The sequence below is a fragment of the Orcinus orca genome, chromosome 11, assembly GCF_937001465.1.
Source record: "Orcinus orca chromosome 11, mOrcOrc1.1, whole genome shotgun sequence".
In the NCBI taxonomy this organism is placed as follows: Eukaryota; Metazoa; Chordata; class Mammalia; order Artiodactyla; family Delphinidae; genus Orcinus; species Orcinus orca.
The window spans coordinates 65,599,805-65,622,544 of record NC_064569.1 but is presented as its reverse complement, the minus strand read 5'-3'; the positions used below and the strand labels follow the sequence as shown (position 1 = coordinate 65,622,544).

Below are 22,740 nucleotides of genomic sequence, written 5' to 3'. Positions count from 1 at the left end.
GATTTCTGTTATTTCTGTATTAACTCATAAAAAGCTTATAAAGGATTATTGGGTTTTTAAAAAATATTGTGATTAAAAATAATCACAGCCGTCTTTTCCCATATTACCTGACTAATAATCTTTGCTGTATACTTCAGGCATGAACTTCTAGAAGAAGCTCGGAGAAAGGGATTACCTTTTGCGCAGTGGGATGGGCCCACTGTAGTCGCGTGGTTAGAGGTAAGAGAGTTAAACCAGAAGGCTCTTAATCCAATCACTGCTAACTTGATAGTATTTTTAGAGACAAGTAAAGACCGGTTCCTGACATCCTAGTTTTCCAATAGTCTTGAATAACTTATAAAGAGAATATTTGCTTCATCTAGGGACCCATGGGCATTCTTGTGATTTTACTCTGATGTTTTCTTGCGATTGTGGCAGAAGGAAGCAGGCTGTGAGATAAAAGAAAGTTTTGGTAAATTCTATCTTCTTCATATCTAGAGTAAATCAAGAAACGGTTTTTGAGTGATACTTCTGTTGTTGCAAGAAAACACGTGTCCCAGTACATCAGTCCAGAGCCCTTCCTCATCAGCAGGTTAACAGAGAAGAGGCATCTCCATATATTTAACACTCTGTCTTATCCAAGATATTGCTGCCGTTCCTTTGCTTGTAGTATAATTCCTGAACCTAGTTCTTTAAGACTAGGGGCCAGCTAGATTTAGACATTTGGAGCTATGCAGAAGAAGATGCATTCCCTTATTCCCTTCTGTGTCTAGACTGAATGTTTTAATGAAACAAAAATTACATTCAGCATTTCCTGCATAACACAAGGGTCTGGAAAAGTGAGTTCATACTTGATCAGCTTGGAGGCAGCAGGAGCAGACCAGGACAGTGAACGAAGTACATATTTGACCACGAAGGGCCCCTTCATACCACTTATCAATAGTTTTCACTGCCCCTTCCATTCAGTTCTCTAGTGCGGGCTGTTGGTAGCTGCTAGGATATGCTGATGTCAAGGCAAAGAAGAATACAGTCAGCCCTCCCTATCCATGGATTCCCCATCGTGGGTTCAACCAAACACGTTCAATCCGAGACAGAATCCGAGGATGATGAGCCTGTGTATACCGAGGCCCAACAGTAAGGGACTTGAGCATCTGCGGATTTTGGTATGGGGTGTCCTGGAGCCAATTTCCTGAGGGTACCAAGGGACTGACTGTATGAACTTTTCTTTCTTGGCAGAGGCAATTAAAACCCATTGTTTTAAAAGGTTTGGGATTATAAAGTTGTCCACCTTCATTATCATATCACATCCAGAGCTAATGAATTAATCAATAAGGAACAATCAAAACTCACTTGAGTGTAAAAAATAATAATATACAGATAAATATAACAACATGCTGCATTTTTTTCTTGGACTGAGTGAAAGAAGGCTGTGTCTTGCTTTATTTTATTCTTTTATATCAGTCAGGGAATTTTTAGCTTATTAGTGATCAGAGCTGCTTCTTCCAAATATTTCTTTCAACTTACTATATTTTAAAAGTCAATTATAAGACAAAATGCTTAAGAAAGCCCACCTCAAAACTGAGAGCAAAAAAAAAAAAAAACTGAGAGCAATTCTTTGTTCAGTTTCACTCCAGTAAAATGAGCTGTAGTTTGACAGAGAGTTAACTGCTGTTTTGGCAAGTGATGAACAAATCCTTTATATATTAAAAAAAAAAAAAAAACAGATTTACTGACATTAAGGGGCTAGGAAATGACAGGCAGTGAAGTTTGTGCTAATTAGAACTATCCTGAGCATGCAGAAATTGCTCATAATGTGCTCCGTAAAGTGACTTTATAAAATGACTTTATGCAGTGACTTCACAACTATTTACAGAGCACCTCTTTGGCACCTGACTTTGTTCTAGATGCTTCAAATGCACCTCTAAACAGAGTATGTATATGAAACATTGGTCCTCCTTGAGCTTATTTTCTTTCATGTGATGACAGATTGAGGAGTAAATGACACTGTATGTTAGAAGCTAAGTGCCATGGAAAAAAAAATAAGGCAAGGAATGGGGATAAAAAAAAATAAGGCAAGGAATGGGGATAAACAGCAAAAGGATTGCTGTTCTGGGAAGGAGGGGAAGAGACATTCAGAGGGAAGGAGACATTTGAGTAAAGATTTAAAGTATGTGAGAGAGTAAGGCATGTGAAGATAGAGGGGACAAGCATTCAAATAGAGGGAGCAGCAGATGCAAAGGTCCTGAGGCAGAAAAAGGCCTGGGCTGTTTCCAGGGAACAACAAGGAAACCAGTGTTGCATAATAAGTGAAATTATACAATGGAATAAACAAGATGAATGAGGTGGGTGATCCAATGAATGAGGGCTCTTAACTTTCACCTCCTTTAGTATCTCCTTCAGTGCACAGCCCGCTAAGAGTGATGTGAACAAATAAGTCTGATGCTTCACACACCATTTCTCGACACCAAAAACTTTGTAGAAGTCTAATCAGGGATGACCTTGGTAACCATGTATTGGCAAGCATTTGGGTAATGTTAACCAGTGTGGAAATCCAAATATCTTAGCATAGAGGAGATGAAAAGAGGTGACAATCTTTAGGGTCCAGTGAAGGTATATTTAGATGTTTAGTTATTTTGAACAACTTGAGTTTACAAACTATGAAGTCAAGTCCCATCTTCTGTCGTAGCTAATCATGTCTGTCAAGGCAAGGTCAATTCCTTTGCCTAACCTGTAGGAGATACTATATTCAGTCATGCACTGTACCTATATCCCCTCTCTCCTTCTCTTATCTCAGTCAGGCCACATTGACTGAAAGATTTGACTTTTTGTGTTTCCTCTACAGAGGCAAGCAACCCTTTAATATGGCAGAATTTTTTAATTAAAAAAAAATCAGTGTTACCTATTATCATGTAACAAATTATCCCAACACTTAGCATTTATTTTCCTCCTGGCTTCTGTAGGTCAGGAATCTGGACATGGTTTAGCTACCGCCTCTGTTCAAAGTCTCTCACAAGGCTGCAAGCAAGGTGTCAGCCAGGACAGCAGTCATCTCAAGGCTTGACTTGGGGAAATCCAATTCCAAGCTGACTCAGTTCCTTGCTAGCTGTTGGCCAGAGACATCTGTTCCTTTCCATGTGGGCATCTCAAAGGACAACTCACAGCCCTGCAGCTGGCTTTCCCCAGAGCGAGAGCTCGGAGAAGACAGAGGGGGAGAGGACTGGCAGGAATGAAGCCACAGTCTTTTCATAACCTAATCTGGAAAGTCAGATCCCATCACTTTTATCATAGTCTTTTCATTACAATAAGTCACCAGGTCCAGCCCAAACTCAGAGGAAGAGGACAAGGGCAGGAATGTCAGGAAGTGAGATCATTGGGAGCCATCTTAGAAGCTGCGTAACACCAAGCCTTAGAAATAATAAAGCCGAATCCCTTCCATTTTACAAGTGGGGAAAATAAGGCTGAGGTTTAGAGGACTTGACTTGCCAATGACAAGGAAGGAATGAGAGCCCAAGCCTTCTGATTCCTGATCCAGAGCTCTTGGCATTGTATACTGATGATTTATAGGTTTTCTTCTCTTACTCTCTCACTTTTTCTCACTCTCATGCTCTCTCCTTTTACTCAATCTGTTCATATCAACAAATAAAATCAACAACAACAACAAAAAAAATCAGTATTTTGGCTGTTTAAAACCAAGATTTAAACTGCTCATTTGCATGTGCCTGTTTCTTACTCATAGCTAATGATGGAGGAGGGGTGGGCAGGATTGGAAAGAATATTCCTTATTTAAGTGTATGTAATTCAGATGCTACAACACAGTGCATTCACCCTGTGCTGCAGATAATATGCCAGGCATTATGCTGTGCTCATTGCACTACCAATTCAATTGTCTTTCCAGAGCCTCACAGCAAAGCTGAAGAATCACAATCCCTAATTTCTAAAGCAATATTCATTTTGTAACTCTCTTTAGCTAATGTTTTCCAGATGTTTATAATGTTAGCCTCTTCCATTAGCCCAGCATTTCATTCTCCAAAAAGTATTTTCATATTTAGCATCTAATTGCATTCATACACCTATAGGTAGAGAGATTGGAAATGTGGATTAGCCACATTAAAGCCTTTGATCAAAGGCACTCAGAATTCCAAAGGAGAGTTATAAACTGAAGTCGTTTATTAAACAAATGTTAATTGAGCCTTTACCAAACGCAGCTTGTAGCTGTTCTTGTCCTTAAACTCAAGAGGAGATTTGGTGAGGTGCAGCCATTATATGTATCCCTAATAATATAAATTAGTTGTTAAATTGCAGACCCTGAAGTCTACATTTCCAACCTTTGTTTCCATTACTGCCTAACTGGTTTTTTTGAATAAATTATTTAATGTCTTTGTGCATCTGTCTCTTCTGGGGAAAAAATAATAGCATCTCTTTCATGGGGTGTGGTAATAAATGAGTTCATACAAGTAAGATACTTAAAATAATGTCTAGCGCATAGACATTGTTAATGGTTAGCTATTATTATAACCTGGGTATGTATTTTTCCCTATCTAACAGCTCTGGTTGGGAATGCCTGCTTGGTATGTGGCAGCCTGCCGAGCCAATGTGAAGAGCGGTGCCATTATGTCTGCTTTATCAGACACTGAGATCCAGAGAGAAATTGGAATCAGCAATCCTCTGCATCGCTTAAAGCTCCGATTAGCAATCCAGGAGATGGTTTCCCTAACCAGTCCTTCAGCTCCTCCAACATCCAGAACTGTGAGTCCATTTGTGCTCCTTCCCTCTCCCAGTGCTGGGTGAATAGCAGCACCTCCAAGTCCACAGAGCAAAACTGTGGCAGCACACATTTCAATGTCAGCATGAATTATTCTGAGGAGATTTAGCTTGCTCTCCATTAACCTTGCTGCTACTTTTAATAGGTTTTCAACTGAGGAGCTGTGATTCCTATCAGACTTGAAGCCTGCAACCAAGATAGACTTTTGAGCTAGCCTCTAGACTAAAGTTTAGATTTTTCTCCCAAGCAACAAGACCAAGAGTTTACTCTTTTTCAGAATTTTTCTTTTTAATGTAATCCAGCATCTCAGGAGATGAGCAATAGGGCATTAGTACTTTTTGAAGATGTAATGCTAGACTCACTACTTCTTAAGCAGTTTTCATAATTATGAAAGTACCTTAGTATTTAATGTTTTATAAATATCAAGTGGATTATCTTCCTTCAAAACCTGTTTGCCTTTTATTTATAAATCTCTATTTCTCTCATAATTTCATCCCTATCTTAATATTAGGAAAGAACAAAATATCTAAAAAAAGGCATGCCAGATGACAAATTCAAACAGAGGAAAAACTCCCAAATAATATTCATTCTTTCTTTAGTCCTCTCCCAAATTATATCTTTTGCTGATAAAGGATATGGTTTCTGTTGTTAAATGGATTTTTCTGGTCCCATGTCTTATGCAAAATAATAAAATATGGAAGAATGAGGTAAGTTTGAATAGTGGGCAAAAGATAGAAAAGTGATATTACTTTATTTCAGTTTTCAGGCACAAAGCTAACTTGAGTATAAATTTTTACACATGGTCTTAAACACAGACCATAAATTAGAGAAATTTGCTTCATTTTTTTTTTTTTTTTTTGCGGTACGCGGGCCTCTCATTGTTGTGACCTCTCCCTTTGTGGAGCACAGGCTCCGGACGCCCAGGCTCAGCGGCCATGGCTCATGGGCCCAGCCGCTCCGCGGCATGTGGGATCTTCCCAGACTGGGGCACGAACCCGTGTCCCCTGCATCGGCAGGCGGACTCTCAACCACTGCGCCACCAGGGAAGCCCCCCCTTTTTATTACATATATTCTTGTATTCCTTCCCAGTGCACTAGATTCCAATGCTAGAAATACAAGGTCAAATCACCATTTGACCAATCACCATTTGACCAAGATCACCACTCTTCTCCAACTAACTCATCCTTCATCTAATGATTCCTGCATGTTCTTCCTCTAAAGAGTTTTCACTAAGCCCCAAAGTCTGGGTTTTCTTCCCTTCCTGAGTTACTACTCCGTATACTTATAAAAGCTATTTTATAATTTTCTCTTCTTGATTCATCCCACACTAGGCCAAGCAAGTATATTATCAGGTTTTCCATAGTCCCCAGGCCTTAACTCAGTGCCTGGCAAATTGTAAATAGTCAGTAAATATGCATCTTAAAATGATGATTGTACAAGTCACTCTACTCACCATTATAGAGGATATGAGATATGTATGCCCTGATTACAGAGAGGGCAATCAAACTAAGAAAAGGAAGATGTGTTCACCAGCAGGTTTAGTAGAAGATGACATAGTTTAATTCCTTAATGTGAGATAGAAGCAGAGTGCCGTGGAATTCAAAGGAAGGAGAAATCACTTCTGGTTGAATAAGGCTTCAAAGAGGAATTAACATTTGAAAGACAGGTAATATATTGTTAATTAATTATTAAAATTATTAATACTTTCACTATTAACTTTTTGATAGAGACCTTTTCATTCTATTTCTTTCTCATTTTATAAAATTGAATTATTTTCACATAATATTTTATTTTGTACTTTTAAAACTTAGTAATATAGCAGGAATATTTCCTCCATTTTATTAAGTATGCAATTGTAATATTTTTAATTGCAGCATAGCTCCTTAATGGAAATGCTGTAATTTATTTAACCAAGTCCCTAATATTGGACATTTTGCTTACTTAACAATTTTCTTTGTATTTTTAGTACCATAGTGGATAAGCAAGTAGTTATATTATTGCATTAACTGAACTGTAGTAATTTCCATAGCAATATTTGTATACAGGGCATTTATATTCTTATTACTTTTGAACCTTAATTGTCAAATTGTATTGTATAGGCCTTTTTTTCCTTTGTCAATGTTAATGATTACATTGCTTAAATTTACATTTTAGAAATTACTAGTAAAGTTAAATTTTTTCATATGCTTATTTATTTTAGCATTTAAATAAATTACCTATTCATAACCTTTTTCATTTTTCTATAGGATTATAGGAATATTCATTTTTTTACTAATGTGTAAAAAGCTCTTTATTCACAGAAGACATATGCCCTTTGCTAAATATTGATGCAAGTTTCATAAGAGATAAGTTGTCTCTATTTGCTTTAAAAATAATCTACTGAGTGCTTTTTATTTCTTTTATTTCATCTACATGGAAGCATTTACTTGTTTCTAATATAGTTCAAATATGATTTGCTTTGCAAAAAAACTACATGTGGATTTCTAGGAATTAATCCACTGCATAAAGTGAAGCTGAAAACATTGTAAAGTCATCACCTAAAATTATATACTAGGATTCACACTTTGAAAATTCAAAAGGAGTTGGTTTGTTTTTTTTATTTTTTGTTTTTTTTAAGAAATGTTATCATGTCTTCTAGAACACTGCACATAGTTCTGATCCTACAAGATTTTCCATGTGTTTAGGTTTGGGTTTGGTTTCTAAGAAAGATGTATCATTGTTCATTCACTCAAGTTCTAAGAGGAAAAAACAAGATACTTAGATTTTTTCTTTTTAAACTGAACAGAACTCTCCCTCCTTTTCTGTCTAGACGAAATGGGCTAACATTAGAAAATTCTAATGTTTACATTTATTATTATTATATTATTTACATTTATTATATCTTTGGGCCAGCCCTAATCTTCCAGCTTTCTGTTTCCTCTTCCTAAGCTACAGTTACTGTAGAAGGCCTCTTACAAAATAGAATAGAGATGGAGATATCTATCAGGTAATTGAAATATTTGGTTAAAGAGGTGTGTCATAAAGAATAAATAAATACTTTAAATATTTTATCTTAAGTAAAAATATGTAAATGTTCAGGCATTTGCAAATTTAGATGAAACCCTAGGACTTTTCTTTGAGTATAATTCCAATGCCTGGAGTTTCACATTATGTTTATTTGATAACTTCATCCATTAAACATCTTCAATTTTTAAAATTTGAGTTTCTTTTTAAAGTGATAACTTGAAGATACTTGAAAAGCTATGTGAGCACAGAATTCTCCTGGAAATTTACAAATTCTTCCCCAGACTTTGCTGAAGTTGTATCTCACTGACAATGTGCTTTAAGATTTACCTTTATCTGGTCTTTCCAAATAATTCAACTTAGTGTTCATACATGAGCCAAGTTTATTTAATTTTGGCTCTATGTAATATTTATTTAAATTGCCTAATTTTTTAAAAAGTGCAGTGGAAGTAGACAGGTTTGGGAACAAATATAAATGATCTTTAGTAAACATAGAATTCAGCAAATTTGAGCAGACACGTAAGGCATAAGATAGGCTTCAGCACAATGTACGGGGAAAATAGCATTTATTAAACTAAAGATTTACTTGGGTAGAGATTGTTTAATGAAAATTCTAGTGAAATTGTAGTAACAGCCAACATCAGTGGAGTACTTACTAAGTGTCAGTCCCTGTTCTAAGTGTTCTACATGCAATAACTCATTTGAGCCTCAGGACAATGCTATGAGATGGGTACTTTTTTGACATCTATTTTACAAATGGGAAAAACTGATGAACAGAGAGGTTAAATGACTTGTCTAAGGTCACACCCCAGGTTGTTTTGCCCCATAGTCTATGCTCCTAACAAGTGTACTCTCCTGCTTCTTGAACTCTACCAGTTTTCCTTCTTTGCAACATTCTTCCAGTCTACTTTGGTTCCACTTTTCATTATTACTAACCTCCTAAGCCTCAACCTTTAATATAAATAAGGTGAAATATAATTGTGTAAAACTAGTCTTATTATAATGAGAAATATTTCTCCTCTTATGGTGAGACATATCAATTCAGATAAGGGAAAAATGTGGATCTAGGCCATTTTGAAAGTGAAAAGTAAATTTCAAATTAATTTAGTTTGTAATTCAATTATAAAATAAAAAATTCTTCAAAATGACTTATGTAGTAACAAGTTACTTCTAGCTAGATAAAGTTTAGGATTATTCTGAGGTCTGGCTGGTTTACTTATTTTGTATTTCTGACAGCAAGAGAATTATTTTCCTCCAATTAATTTTCATGAGTTATCCCTTAAACTCATTTTTTCCTTAAACTCATTTTAATATTAATTTTTATATCATAATTCTGTCCTAAATGATCTAATTAGTTAAGTGCTTTAATTCTCAACATCCTTTAGGAATTTTCCTACTAGATCTCATTTGATAATACTATCTGAATACTCTACTCCATCTGGACTAAAGTGAGGCCAGCAAGGCACCTCAAATAAAATTGAATGAGGCACTCACTGTCAGTACCGACCTTGCACTTGCATGATCCTGAAAGTGAGTGCTTCTTTAAATGTAGCCCCCTTGACACCTCACCTACCTCATCCTAGTCCCAGCCCTGTATCAGAATATATTACATCATAATTTTAAATTATTTGTATTTTTTCTAGTATGAGTATGCAGTTTTAGTCTACTTAATGGATGTAGATTCTAAAATTTAGAGAGGTTTAGGAAATGTCCTGGGTAGTTACTGAGAAGTGGCACTGCTAGAACTCAAGCCTCTTGATTATAATTTGGTAAATTTCCAGATAGTTAAAATTTTAGAAATCATTTGCTAGACTCAAATGGTATTCGCCACAAAAAAAAAAAAAAAAGAAGAAGAAGAAAAAAAGTCTACTGGTTTGCATTCTCCAGCTCAGATACTGGGGGTTGCAGCGTGGACTGATGTAAATGATTTTCAGCGGCTCTCAGAAAACCACAACCAAATTATATGATACTTGTCCTTTATGCTTTTCCAAGCTACTTTTTGCATTGTCTTTATCCTTGGACCCAAGGCACCAGAGTCCCTTGGTTGCTCAAAGCGTCCCACTCTAGCTATTCTCTAAGATGTGCTCAGACACACACATGCTCTGAAACACTCATGCTCTAAAGCACCCTTTTATGACTTACCCTGTTGAAAGTTCCATCTTTTAAACTGGTGGTAAAAAGAAATAAATCTGAATAATTGACTTACTACACATGGGTTTGCTTATAAAATAAACTTGTTAAAACCTCAACTAATGCCTAACTGATTGGGTTGTTTAGAAGTCATTTTATGGATTACTTTACAAGACTCTAGAGCAGGCAGTGCTTCTCAGAAGTAAAACTGCAGAGCATAAGTGAACAGCTAACTTACAACTTCAGAAAGTTTCGCAACCATATTTTAGAAAATTGCCCTGGATATATACTCATGTTGCATGTAAAGATACAGATAAAGCCATAGCTTGCAGAGTCCTTCTCACCCCAGAATATGGTGATAGACTGGCAAATATAGACTTTAACCTGTGAAAGAGATTATACATGTATGTATTCTAGTATGAAATAATACTGGTCAAGTTTCTTATAGAAGGAGGGAGATCTTCATTGTTTGGATTCACAATCAAGGTCGAATCCTTAGAAATCATTGTAAAACAATCTGGCTTAAATGAATTTCCTCTCAGGTAACCATCACTGAAGCTCACGTTAAACAGTATAGCCACTCAGGCAAAACACTGTTGTCACTGGGTGTAAAGGGAATGTGACAGATGATTGCAAAATTATTTTTAGCATAGTACACGGCTCAAAAATTCAGTAAAAGCAATTTCTGCCAAATGATTTAATGATTCATATATTCATACACAACTTTCTCTTTATAATGAGCACCATTCCTGGAACCTAGGGATAGAAGGGAGGGGCATTTAATGACATGGATGGCTGCTGTATTCTCAGTATATTTTACAGATGTGCACGGTTTTATCTTTTAGGAAAAAATTCATATATGCTCAAAATTCCAAAATGGTAGGAGAATGAGAATTCTTTACATATATATGATGCTTATCCTTTGAGATTTTATGCCCATATGATTTATTATAAATATTTACTACTCAAATCTGTTTTGTTACACAACTATATATATGAGTAACTCTCTTATACATGAGATTTATCTTATGTCAAATTATATTCATCAATTTAGTTTATATGTAGTTATTTTAAAAATTATATTAAATTACATTATTTATGATAGAAAATAAGTCAACATGGTACTATGTGTTGGTAGAAAAGGCAAGAGAGAATTATGGTGATGACTTACGTCGGGGTATCAACTTTGCTACTTCCAATTCTTTGAAACTAGACCCCTTCCAAAACAAGTAACAAGCAATACATAAGATTAAATTCCACTGTTAACTATAGAATTGATGTGCTTGGACAACATTGAAATGTTCATAAATATTTCCCAGTAAAATGGTGGAATTTGATGGGAGGTGGTTCCCAGTGATCTGTATGTTACTAAGTGGACTTTGGTCTAGAAATTGTATGTATTAATACTTCAGTGTATAAAACAAACATCTTGGGTTGTTTTATTTAGAAGGCAAATGAGACTTCATAATAGAATAATGCCTGCTAGAGGGAAAATTTCCTTTTACATCTATAATAGTGAAGGATACTGCTAAAAAATTAGGAAACCTAGGTTTTGTGACTTCTGACAATATTTAATGGAAAAATACCTATTATTAACTCCAAAATAGCATTTCTCTTCTTTTTTCTCTATAAGAATATAGGAAAACAACATATTTACTGAACTGTAAAAGGAAGCGGTCATTTGGGAAAAGCTGATATTGGTTTCCACACAGTTTATGATAGAGCTTTCAGCTTTGTATTTACAACCAGTTTTCTCTTTCCAAGGACTTTGAAGAATTAAAACTTTGTGAACAAAATATAGGTAATAACACAACAAAATACATGTGCCTTTGTTTACTGAAGAAAAAAATAAAAATATTCTTCTACAGATCAAATTTATTCAGTTCTCCATGATTACAAAAAGTGGATCCAATAGCCGCATACCACTGAAATGCAAATTTTGATTAAGCCTTTTTCCTGATTAATAATTACAGACGTATCATTTTAAATCTATCACATGTGAGCTTCACAGCATGCCTCTTTCTATTTAATCTTTTGAAGTAGAAGAAAAAGACAGCTATGAGAAACTAGCAATGCTGTCTCTTGTGCATGCTATAGAAGCAAGAGCATGGTCGTGTTACTGTGGTACCATTAACTTACAGTGGTGCTGCGTTTCTTCTTTACCACTGCTTCCCTCCCATGGATCCCACTGCTTCCCTCTGGGCCTCCTCACTAGCCTTCCGGCAACGTTTGGGTGACCCATGAAGAAATGGAAAATCTTGCAGCTCCAGCAAAAACGGTTAGTCTTTACAGCTTTGTTGAACATGAAGAAAGTTATTTTGCTGCTATTTGGATGGAAAAGCTATTTTGTTTGTGTAGATCAGAGTGAATGGGGTATGTTTACATAGTAATATGCAATGATAACTAACATTTTTCATTATGGTTTTATTTCACTGACCCTAGACATTTTTAAATGAAGCCGTACTAGATTGGCATAATGTGGTTAATATAAGAGTTTGTAACATGCAAACAATAATCAAGAATTTAATGACGCTTATTTATACATTTTGCAACATTGGAAAGTTTTGATAACAAATATCACTTAAAATTGAACATATTCACAGGTAATGCATGTTACCAAACCCAATTAAATTTGTAATAGAATGTGTAGATTGAATACTCATTTTAAATATAATTATTCAGTTTCTTGTACTTTACCATTCTCAAATACAGAGCTTCCTCCTCCCACCCGCATGCAAAGTGTTCATGTAGTATTAAAAGCACAGACTTAAAAAATTCATCGTGACTCATTGTAATTGTCAGCTTTTAAAAATATATTACATATAATCATTTCTCATTTAAAGTAACAAAGTTGGGCATGCCATGCATTTTATTATGAGCAACTTATTTTTAATTTAATGTCCTTTTAATTTTATTCCTCTTTGAAAAATTGATTATCTAGTTTCTGATGAATAAAAATGCCAATGTTGTGTGCTAATTACATTTTTAGTTTGTTGTGCTTGGTCTTTTCTTGTTTAGCTTTGTTTGTTGTTGATTCTTACTGAAACCCATTCGATTACCACAAAGTTTTGTTAGAAGGATGCAGTTACTTTGTCCACTCCATTAATTTACTTTATATAAGATTTATCCATCATATGTATGTATACACATTTATGTATCGTATATTTGTATGTATATAATCAGAAATTTTTGTCATAACTTATTACATTTGTAAAATCCCACACTTTTAAGAATTAGAAAAGGTTTGGAATGACCAGATCAAATGTATCATGAAAATTCCATATGTTGTATGTGTGTGCATTTAATTAGAATAAATTAGAAACTGTGTAGGTGCCTTTTTAGTTGCCCTTGAACTGCTCTATTGATTACTGTGGATCTGAATAAGGATCTGTGTACTTATTTGTCTGTGTCTTAATTAACATTTTTAATAACAAAGCAATTTTGCTTCTACTAGAAAAAATTCACTGTATTAATTTGAGATTAATTTATCTTTATCTGCTTTATTAATCATTTCCTGCTGCTAACACAGAAAGAATCTGAGGAAGGAAGCTGGGCCCAGGTAGGAAATTCATGTGCTTTAAAACAATATCATTTAGTAGGCTATAAGGATATAAAGTAAGAAAATTGTATGTCATAATATTATAAGTCTTCACTTAGCTTAAGATTAGGCTAATCATGTATTTGACTTTATTATGTTGAATACTATAAGGTCTTTTAAAATCACCATATTTTGCAAAGAAGATGATCATCATTTTATACCTGGCCTCTTTTGAAAGGAAAATTTCATTTCTCCTTTAAAAGAATGAACTATAACTTAAATTTCTTGGAAATCACCCCTGAATATATTTAATCAGGAATCATTTATGTTGGTTGTAAGCGGGGAGGGGAGATTTCAAAAAACTTATTTGGAATCACCTATTCTTTAAAGTATAATGGAAAGTGTGTGAGAAATGGAGTTGGAGGGACATGTGTTAGCCTTGCGACTACACGTCAGAAGTCACTCCCATTTATTGAGATGGCATATGAGCTAAGCATCTGTACTTTGAACAAACATATATGCTTGCAAGGAAGCTGTTCCTTTTTCAACATTTCTGCATGTTTATTACTAAAAGAATTAATGTGTGTTATAGGTAATGTGATTCAAACTTTGACTGTAAGAAAAATTTTTGTAGTTATTACTAGGACCTACATTTAAACATTGAGTAAATTAGGGTTGCATTAGGTTTTTATTTTAGTGAGAATTTCATTTTTTAAGAACACACAAAATAAAGGGAACACCTAGATTTTCATTAGAAATACATGTTATAATTGTGAATTTGTTGTTTGATAAGGAACTAAATAGAAGACATTGTCAAATTAATAGAGATTAATAGTTTTTTTTTAAAATTGCTTTAGAGATGATGGTTGATTTTGGTTTTCATTTTGGCTTTTAAGAACAGTGGTAAGATCAGTTCATATTGTTATATTAAAGAATTAGATTGTCTTAGAGTTTGATCATGCTCTGCTTCTTTAAGTGCAGAGTCTGTATTGATTGATATCTATGAAAGACTGACTGCATCAATTTTTATAGAATACGGGCTGCATGCCTCCCTAGGTAACAACAATGGCCACATAAAGCTTCAGCATTCTATCTCTCTAGCCTTGTGCCTCCTTTCTCTATTCATTTACTGAGGTTTCTATTTTGACATCAAGATTTGCCATTACACCATGGCAATGGTAATAGTAGCATTGAAGAGAAGGAAATGGTGGCGTATTGGCTAACAGATAAAAATAAAATAAGTTGAATTAAATAAATCTATCAATACAAAGAAAGGATCTTTAAGCTCAGCATTTGTATTATATCATTCATTTTAGCTTTTGAATTAAAATGCATATTTGTATAAAATGTAATTCCTTTTGAGCAAAACAAAGTGAACCTAATCATTCTCTTTAGGCAAGGACCTTCATACATGTACCCAGAGTTCCACTTTGTACCAAAATAAATCAAATATTTAGAGGCTAAATATTATTTCTACTTTGTTTCAATATACCATAGGAATTAAATATCAATTATAATGATAGCCCATACCCTCCAATTACCGTCTCATTTTATTGGCTAAGAAACTTGACTGCTATAAAACAATTCTAGTGTCCGGTTTTCCTACAGACCCTGGCATATGGAGATATGAACCACGAGTGGATTGGAAACGAATGGCTTCCCAGCCTGGGGTTACCTCAATACAGAAGTTATTTTATGGAATGCTTGGTAGATGCAAGAATGTTAGATCACCTAACAAAAAAAGATCTCCGTGTCCATTTAAAAATGGTGGATAGTTTCCATCGGTACGTTTTTTCCAAAAAGTAATTAAAGTGAAAAATAAATAACTGTGTATATTACTAGAACATAAAGATATTTAAGAAATATAGAATATGTGCTCTTTGAAACATCTGTGTACATCAACTTGGCAAAGTATCTTTATGCAACAAATTGCAGGGACTATCTAATGTAGAGCTGGGTGCATATTACATGCCCAAAGTTTATGGAACTGGAGAGTACAAAATTCTCATACAGCATAGATCTTTTTTTCCCCTGTATCTGTAGGAAATTTCATGTTTGTGATTTGTATCTATATATGTTTTAATATTAGAAAATTATTTATTAAGAATAAAATCATCAGTCTCAACTATATATGGAGTTATAAATTATATAACTTAGGGATATACTAGAAAAAAATTTGAGAAGGAATTCCCTTCTGAAGAAAATTTTTGTTTTTGTGTAAACCTTTTAGTGCTTTTGCTTATTTGTACATTAATTTTCAGGAAAAAAAATACTGAATGGGTTATGAGACATTGGTAAGAGCACAGATAAATGAAAGGCAAATGAAAATTAGTTTTTCAAGTTGCTTATCATCTAGGGAGTAAAAAAATGGTTGTTATAATGCCATGTCATAAATGTTATGTTGTAGCCTGATCTCGTTGTAGGTTATCTGCAGAATCTGTATTATGATTATTTTATATACAGTTAGTTATTATAATAAATTAATAAATATAAATCTAGACAATTTGGGAAACTGTGTTCACATCCTGTCCAACATTTAATTAGTGATGGAAATTAAAATGGTATAAAAATCATATAGGTTAATGACTAAAGTTAGGATAAAGAGATAATAATTGAGATTCTTCAGTCAAATTTATCAAAATGTTTTGAATCTTAACACAGTTGTTTACACTGTTGGATTAAATTTAGTAGAGATAAATATAACATCGTTTTTAAAAACCATTAAAATGCTGGATGGGGAATTCATGATTTAAAAGCAGTTCAAGTGAAAAAGATGTGATTTATAGCTGACACAAAAATCTCAGTTCTGGTTAATGGCTTGACAGGGCATATTTAGACTGTGTTTATTGGCAGGCACAATAAAAGTCCTATCATGTGGTGAGATAACAATAAGAAACTGTATTAATTTATGGACATTAAATTGTTTTTGATAAAGTGGTAAAAATCTGGGGGAAAGGAAGGAATTAAAGAAATTTAGCTTGGATAAGGGAAGACTTTAGATAAGTTTTCTTATGTTTTAATATTATGTGATAGAGTAATATTTGCTGTCTTGAACATGTGCTTTTCTAGTACAAATAGGTATAGATAATAGGGTGAGTGATTTATGTTCAACAGAAAATACAACTTTGTACCACTCTCAATTGCTCTATAGTACACACGTTGTGAGGTAGTGAGTTCCCTGTCACTGAACATTTAGGGCCTCAAATTTTGTGTGGTTGCAATAGACTTTTAAATATTAGAAGTTTTGATGACACACTTGTGCCTGTTTTCTATTCTTCACTGGATCAACTTTTAATTGCTTTATTATTATAGTAGAAATGATTCATCCAGAGATCAAGTTTTCTTTTTTAAAAAATAAAAATTACTCAAATGGCAGGGTTCTTGTTTGTTCTGGGAAATACACAAGCTTCATCTTTATGCTATGCTTAGCTCTGACGTAAAGCAAGTAATACTTTACTGCATATGGCATCCCATTGTCTTTACAGCCCAGTTTTCCATCTGACAAGACATTGTTGTAACAACATATATCCTTTTTATAGCACAATTTTACATTACATACAAAAATTGGGCAGAAGTTAGGCAAGACCCAGTGGTTTAACCTCAAGCTGGCTAATGTCTATGATGGTTTTTACATCAGTATTATCTGGTATTCCACTGAATTAGTTTGCTTGGGCTAGCATGACAAAATAACATAGATGGGTGGCTTAAACAACAGAAATTTATTTTCTCAAAGTTCTGGAATCTAGAAAACAAAGATCAAGGTGTCAGCATTATTGGTTTCTTCTCCTTGGCTTGCAGATAGCTGCCTTCTCACTGTGTCCTCACATCGTCTTTCCTGTGTGTGTGTACTTCCCAGGTTTCTCTGTGTGTCCAAATTTCCTCTTATAAGGACACCAGTCATACTGGATTAAGGCATACCCTGATGATCTGATTTTAACTTAATTACCTCTTTTAAGACCCAGTCTCCCATCACAGTCACATTCTGAAGTATTGGGCATTAGGGCTTCGTTGTAAGAATTTGGGGAAACACAGTTTATCCCATAACAGCAATTAATGCAGATTTCTTTCCATTTTCCTCTGATTCTGAAATATTTGAACTCAGCATTGTTCTTATTAAAATGCAGGGCTTAGAAATGAATCCAGCACTTAAGAGTAGCCTGGCCAATGTGTATGTCTAAATTTGTCTATAATTCTAAACATTTAAGAAATCACTAATATTCAGTGCTGTTTGTTCTTGAGGCCTAGAGGTTCTTTTTTACCTATTATACTCTTCCACATCCTTTATATATAATATCAGTAAGTCTTCTTTCTTCTCTCTGAACATCTCTGGTTTCTAGATTTTCTTTTCATGCTTTTCTTTGTCCTTAGTGGGACCTTTATTTTGACAGCATTTCTTCTTCAACTAATTTCCCTGTCCCCTAGAATTACCTATTTTCCCCGACTCTTGTGTTACTTCCAGATTATTCTCTCTTAAACCAAAACCTTTTATTGTCATTTTTATCCTCCTGTGAAAATTGTCCAATAATTTTTATCACCTTGATGTGTTCTACACTTACTCTGAATGCAAACTTTCCTTAATGTAACCCCATTCTCCATATAAAATCTTATTCCTCCTAACTTCCTGGCATAGATCTTCACTGTGGACAGAGGATCTATCACCACACATTTAACATTTCATCAGCCATCCTGTGTTCATGGTGTTCCATATCCTTTACTAACCCTCCCTTTGCCTGATCCTTTAAGGATCAGTCAGTTTTCTGCTCTTCCACAATAGCCTTTCCACATAGAGTTTCAATATCTGCTGACTTGTTCCTTTCACATATTTCTGTATCACTTAGAGTTGGTGGCTATTCATTTTGATATTTGGTTCTGTATGTTATCACTTAACTCATTCATCTTTTTATTAATTATTTATAAATTTATTTATTTATTTATTATTTTTGGCTGTGTTGTGTCTTCGTTGCTGTGCTCAGGCTTTCTCTAGTTGTGATGAGCGGGGGCTACTCTTTGTTGCGGTGTGCGGGCTTCTTATTGTGGTGGCTTCTCTCATTGCAGAGCACGGGCTCTAGGTGTGTGGGCTCTAGTTGTGGCACGTGGGTTCAGTAGTTGTGGCTCATAGGCTCTAGAGCGCAGGCTCAGTAGTTGTGGTGCATGGGCTTAGTTGTTCCGTGGCATGTGCGATCTTCCTGGACCAGGACTCAAACCTGTGTCATTCTTAACCACTGTGCCACCAGAGAAGCCCTCATTCATGTTTTTATATTATTTTTCTCATCAGCTAAAAAGAAGAGTATCCTTTTCTTATAATTTCCTTCTTGTCTCCATAATAGTGACTCTTTTCAAAGGAGTAAAATGTTCATTTGTCTTCAAACAATGTTGAAATAGCCTAATGGAAAACAAAGACATGTGGATGAACAACATAATCCAAGATTTATTTTAAGACTATGGTTATTTTAAAAATATATTTTTTTTACCCCTTAGAAACACTGTGTGCTTAGAATAACTATAATTTTAATTCCCTCCAATTCTAAAGGATTTAATTACAAATGGAATTTATTAACCTGTTGCCTGAAGAAGTAGTGCATAGTGTTGACTATGCTTAATCATCTAGTGAGTAAACTAAATGTGTTTTCTCCTTTAAAAAAAAATAACAGAACAAGTTTACAATATGGAATTATGTGCTTAAAGAGGTTGAATTATGACCGAAAAGAACTAGAAAGAAGACGAGAAGCAAGCCAACATGAAATAAAAGGTAATATGTCTTTCTTTCATATCAAATGCCTTTTTTTTTCTGGGATTTTTAGCTTTCACTTTTATGAACCTAAAATGCTGTATGCATTACAATTGTCATTAAGTAACGTAAGTATTCAGCTAGAAGAGTGTCATCATTATTTCTTTTTCATTACTTTTCTGATTAAAACTCAGAAAAGGATATCATCACTTTATAAGATAGATATCCCACTTGGGGAATATTCTTGATTTTCTGAATTGAGATTTATTCCTCTGAACCTATTGCTTATATATTCTGTTTATCGTAAACATGCCTCCACATAGATAGTTTTGTCAGACTTTTTATAGAACATTCTCATTATGATTCAGAGAAACATGGTATATAATTTATTTATAGCAGTTTATCCCTGGTTTGCATCATTTGAATTCTATTTCAGTGACCAGATATTTTATTTTTGTAATATAGTTGTTGAAATTATACAGGGATTTTTATATAGAAGTTACAGAGGGAATTTTCCCCTATAAATGAGACTAGTCCATTAATAATTTTAGCTAGGAATGATTTTAGAAACATTACTAACTGCTGCAACAATTGTTTGTACAAACCAGTAAGACACTTCCTATAACAGACTTTAGAAAAGTACTGTATTTAGTAATTAACTCTTTAAATGTTGAGCAGTACCTTAATATACAGGGGAAATAATTGTTTAAAAAGAACAACATGTTAGACTTTATACTTGTTAGAGACCACTTTATTTTTATTATTGTTGTTGTTGAAGGAAAATTTAATGATTAGGTATAAGATATAAATATCTATGGGACTTTTATGGGCAAAAATCATAAGCCCTTTTATGTCTATTTATACTTTTTAATGGAAAAAAGTCTCAAATTTTTTGAAGAAAATTTTGAGTAGAAGCAAAATAAACTCCTTATATTTCTGTTTACCATTACCCAGGAGTTGATACATGGAAGCATTTCATCAAATTCAATAAGTGTTTGTACATTAATTGTTCAAAGTTAGGCACGAGTTTGTTTATTGTCATCTTCACTGCCTTTAGGGCTTACCTTAGACATGAAAATAGTATATATTACATGTTACCCTTCCTTCCCATATTAAAGTTTAGCACTGTTTTATTCTTTCAGATCACCTATCTTAGACTTCTGTAATTTTCATTTGTGATAAATATTGTCAGAAATCACTTTTATCTTTGGCAGTTCTTGGACAGTACATTAGTTAGAGTGGAATGGGTTTGAATGCCTGTGAAGGTGATTGATTAAAAGTATTTTTCTATATATGGTTCATTGGAGAGTAGACAGACACACAATGGATTTCTTGTAACGCTCCATTTGACTCATTACCTAGGAGCAAGAAAGTGTTCTTCCATTATCAAAATTGGGTTATTTGATTTCACTTTATTTTGGGGACCCAGGAAATTGCAAGTTGTTTTTAGAGCACTGCTGTTCAGTTGAATTGAAATTTGGGAACTAATTGGCCAAATAAAGACACCAAAAGGAAGTCTGTGCTTGACCTAACAGAGATGTTTTAGCACACAAATAGATTTTACCCATGGGATACCTGTTTCTGGTTTTCTTTTTTGAAGCATTTTTTCCAATTAGATTTTATTATGCTTGGTCTCATCACATGAAATGCTTCTTATGTAGACAGATGATTTGGCACTACATCAAATATTATATTAGTATTTGGCAATTGCTAGTTAGAGTGTAGCTCTGAGAAAAGCTGCCAGGATTCACTATGATTATACACAGGCAACTCCATGTGTGAAGTAGCTGTGAGTGAGATCATAAATAGCCCATTTCCTGTAACTGATCTGATGACATTTACAGGAATAACTCTTGACTGTGACTAGGGGTCTCTGTTATTATCTGAAGTGTTAATTAACCTGGACCTTAATGAACAGCTTTCTGAAGTGAAGAGACCATGTGAATATCAAAATCTATAAGCATTTAATTTGTTGCTAGGAAACAGTCAACACTGATCTCTAGACATTTATTGTTTAGGTCAAGAGGATCCTTACAAAGCTTTAAAGTCAGAGCATAAAATTTGCTTGGAAACAGATTTATAGAAAGGGATCTGATTTACAAAATGAAAAGAAAAACAAAACTGTGTTGTTCTGAAGAAGAGAATTTGGTATTAGTGTCTTATTTACCTTTACCCTGTAAATAAATGGATTATTTTATACTTATTATTTCATGAATAACTACAGATATGGCAATGGAATTTTTGGTAGACGCATATTTGCAGAAATATGGTAACTACAAAATATGTCATAGGCTATCAAAATACAAATCCAGCTCCAAAAAAGAACAAATACTTCCTATTTGCAAATCCATTTAGTGTAAAGAAAACTCCACATTTTTGTTGAACTATTGTCCCATTATTTTTTTTATTTTTTTTTATTTTTATTTTTTTAAGGGCTTCAAATGCTTGGCTTTTTATTTATTTATTTACTTATTTATTTTTGGCTGTGTTGGGTCTTCATTTCTGTGCGAGGGCTTTCTCTAGTTGTGGCAAGCGGGGGCCACTCTTCATCGCATTACGCAGGCCTCTCACTATTGCGGCCTCTCTTGTTGTGGAGCACAGGCTCCAGACGCGCAGGCTCAGTAGTTGTGGCTCACGGGGCTAGTTGCTCCGCGGCATGTGGGATCTTCCTAGACCAGGGCTCGAACCCGTGTCCCCTGCATTAGCAGGCAGATTCTCAACCACTGCGCCACCAGGGAAGCCCCCATTAGTTTTTTAAATGTTGCATTTAGTAAAAATAATTGGAGAACTGTTACTGCCAACCATACATACCTACCCAACTTTTGAAGTGCAAGTGTGGTATAACCAGTAGTTAGAACTAATCAGTTGCTATCAACAGCAGCTGACTAATGTAACCAAAATATAATGCCAACCAACTTACATCCTGTTTTCTGAGGTCTAATGCCTCAATGGAAAAACTAATGAATGCTCAGAGGAAAACATATACTTTAGGACTGACCAGGGAGACCCAGTGAATATATATATAATATAAAATTTCCATAGATAGTAAGGATTATTACCAAAGTCCTTTGCTTTGCTGAAGACATGGGGAAAGAAAGAGCTGAAACTCTGAGGGAGACGATAAACATCCTACTTCCTGAAGAAATTCATTCTTTGGCTGGAGCAGGATATAGTAATGCGATTGTGGAAAGTGGGCATTTTGAGTCTTTCCTCACATGTTTCTCATTAAACCAAATCCAAAGAGAGACTTAGGGCCTTTCTTTTGAAATAAAATTGTTCAAGCCACAATAGGAGTTAAGTAGAGGTATGTGAGGTATATATACCTTCCAGATTCATATGCAAATGCTTTACCACCACCATGGATTGGTAGAGACAAAAAGAGTACAAATTAATCTCAGGAATCTCCACTTCTGACTATAATGGAATACGTTAAATCAACCAAGAACAAGTAGAAAAACTAGATCAATCAATAAACAGCTGTTTGAAGGCAGCAGAAAGCAATTAAGACACCCGAGCCTTGAGAGGCCATGATCTTGAGAAAAAGAGGAATGTGTTGAGAGGTAAGCCTGGTCATTCTCTGCTGCTTTTCCCTGTCTTACA

General features: G+C 34.5%; 1 protein-coding gene across 24 annotated transcripts in view; it reads left to right on the top strand.

Moving 5' to 3' along the window:
* Positions 1–22,740, top strand: part of PPFIA2 (PTPRF interacting protein alpha 2) — a 475,585-nt gene that overhangs the window by 436,853 nt on the left and 15,992 nt on the right. For 12 of the 24 annotated variants that reach the window (XM_049694319.1, XM_049694308.1, XM_049694309.1 and 9 more), the window contains 6 exons: positions 138–219; positions 4,525–4,725; positions 12,090–12,152; positions 13,404–13,433; positions 15,003–15,196; positions 19,064–19,161. In XM_049694319.1, the coding sequence (XP_049550276.1) occupies positions 138–219; positions 4,525–4,725; positions 12,090–12,152; positions 13,404–13,433; positions 15,003–15,196; positions 19,064–19,161 (668 nt within the window). Of the gene's footprint in view, positions 1–137; positions 220–4,524; positions 4,726–4,886; positions 5,617–12,089; positions 12,153–13,403; positions 13,434–15,002; positions 15,197–19,063; positions 19,162–22,740 lie in introns of those variants that run through there. The other 12 variants (XM_033407163.2, XM_033407178.2, XM_049694311.1 and 9 more) reach the window with 6 other exon arrangements.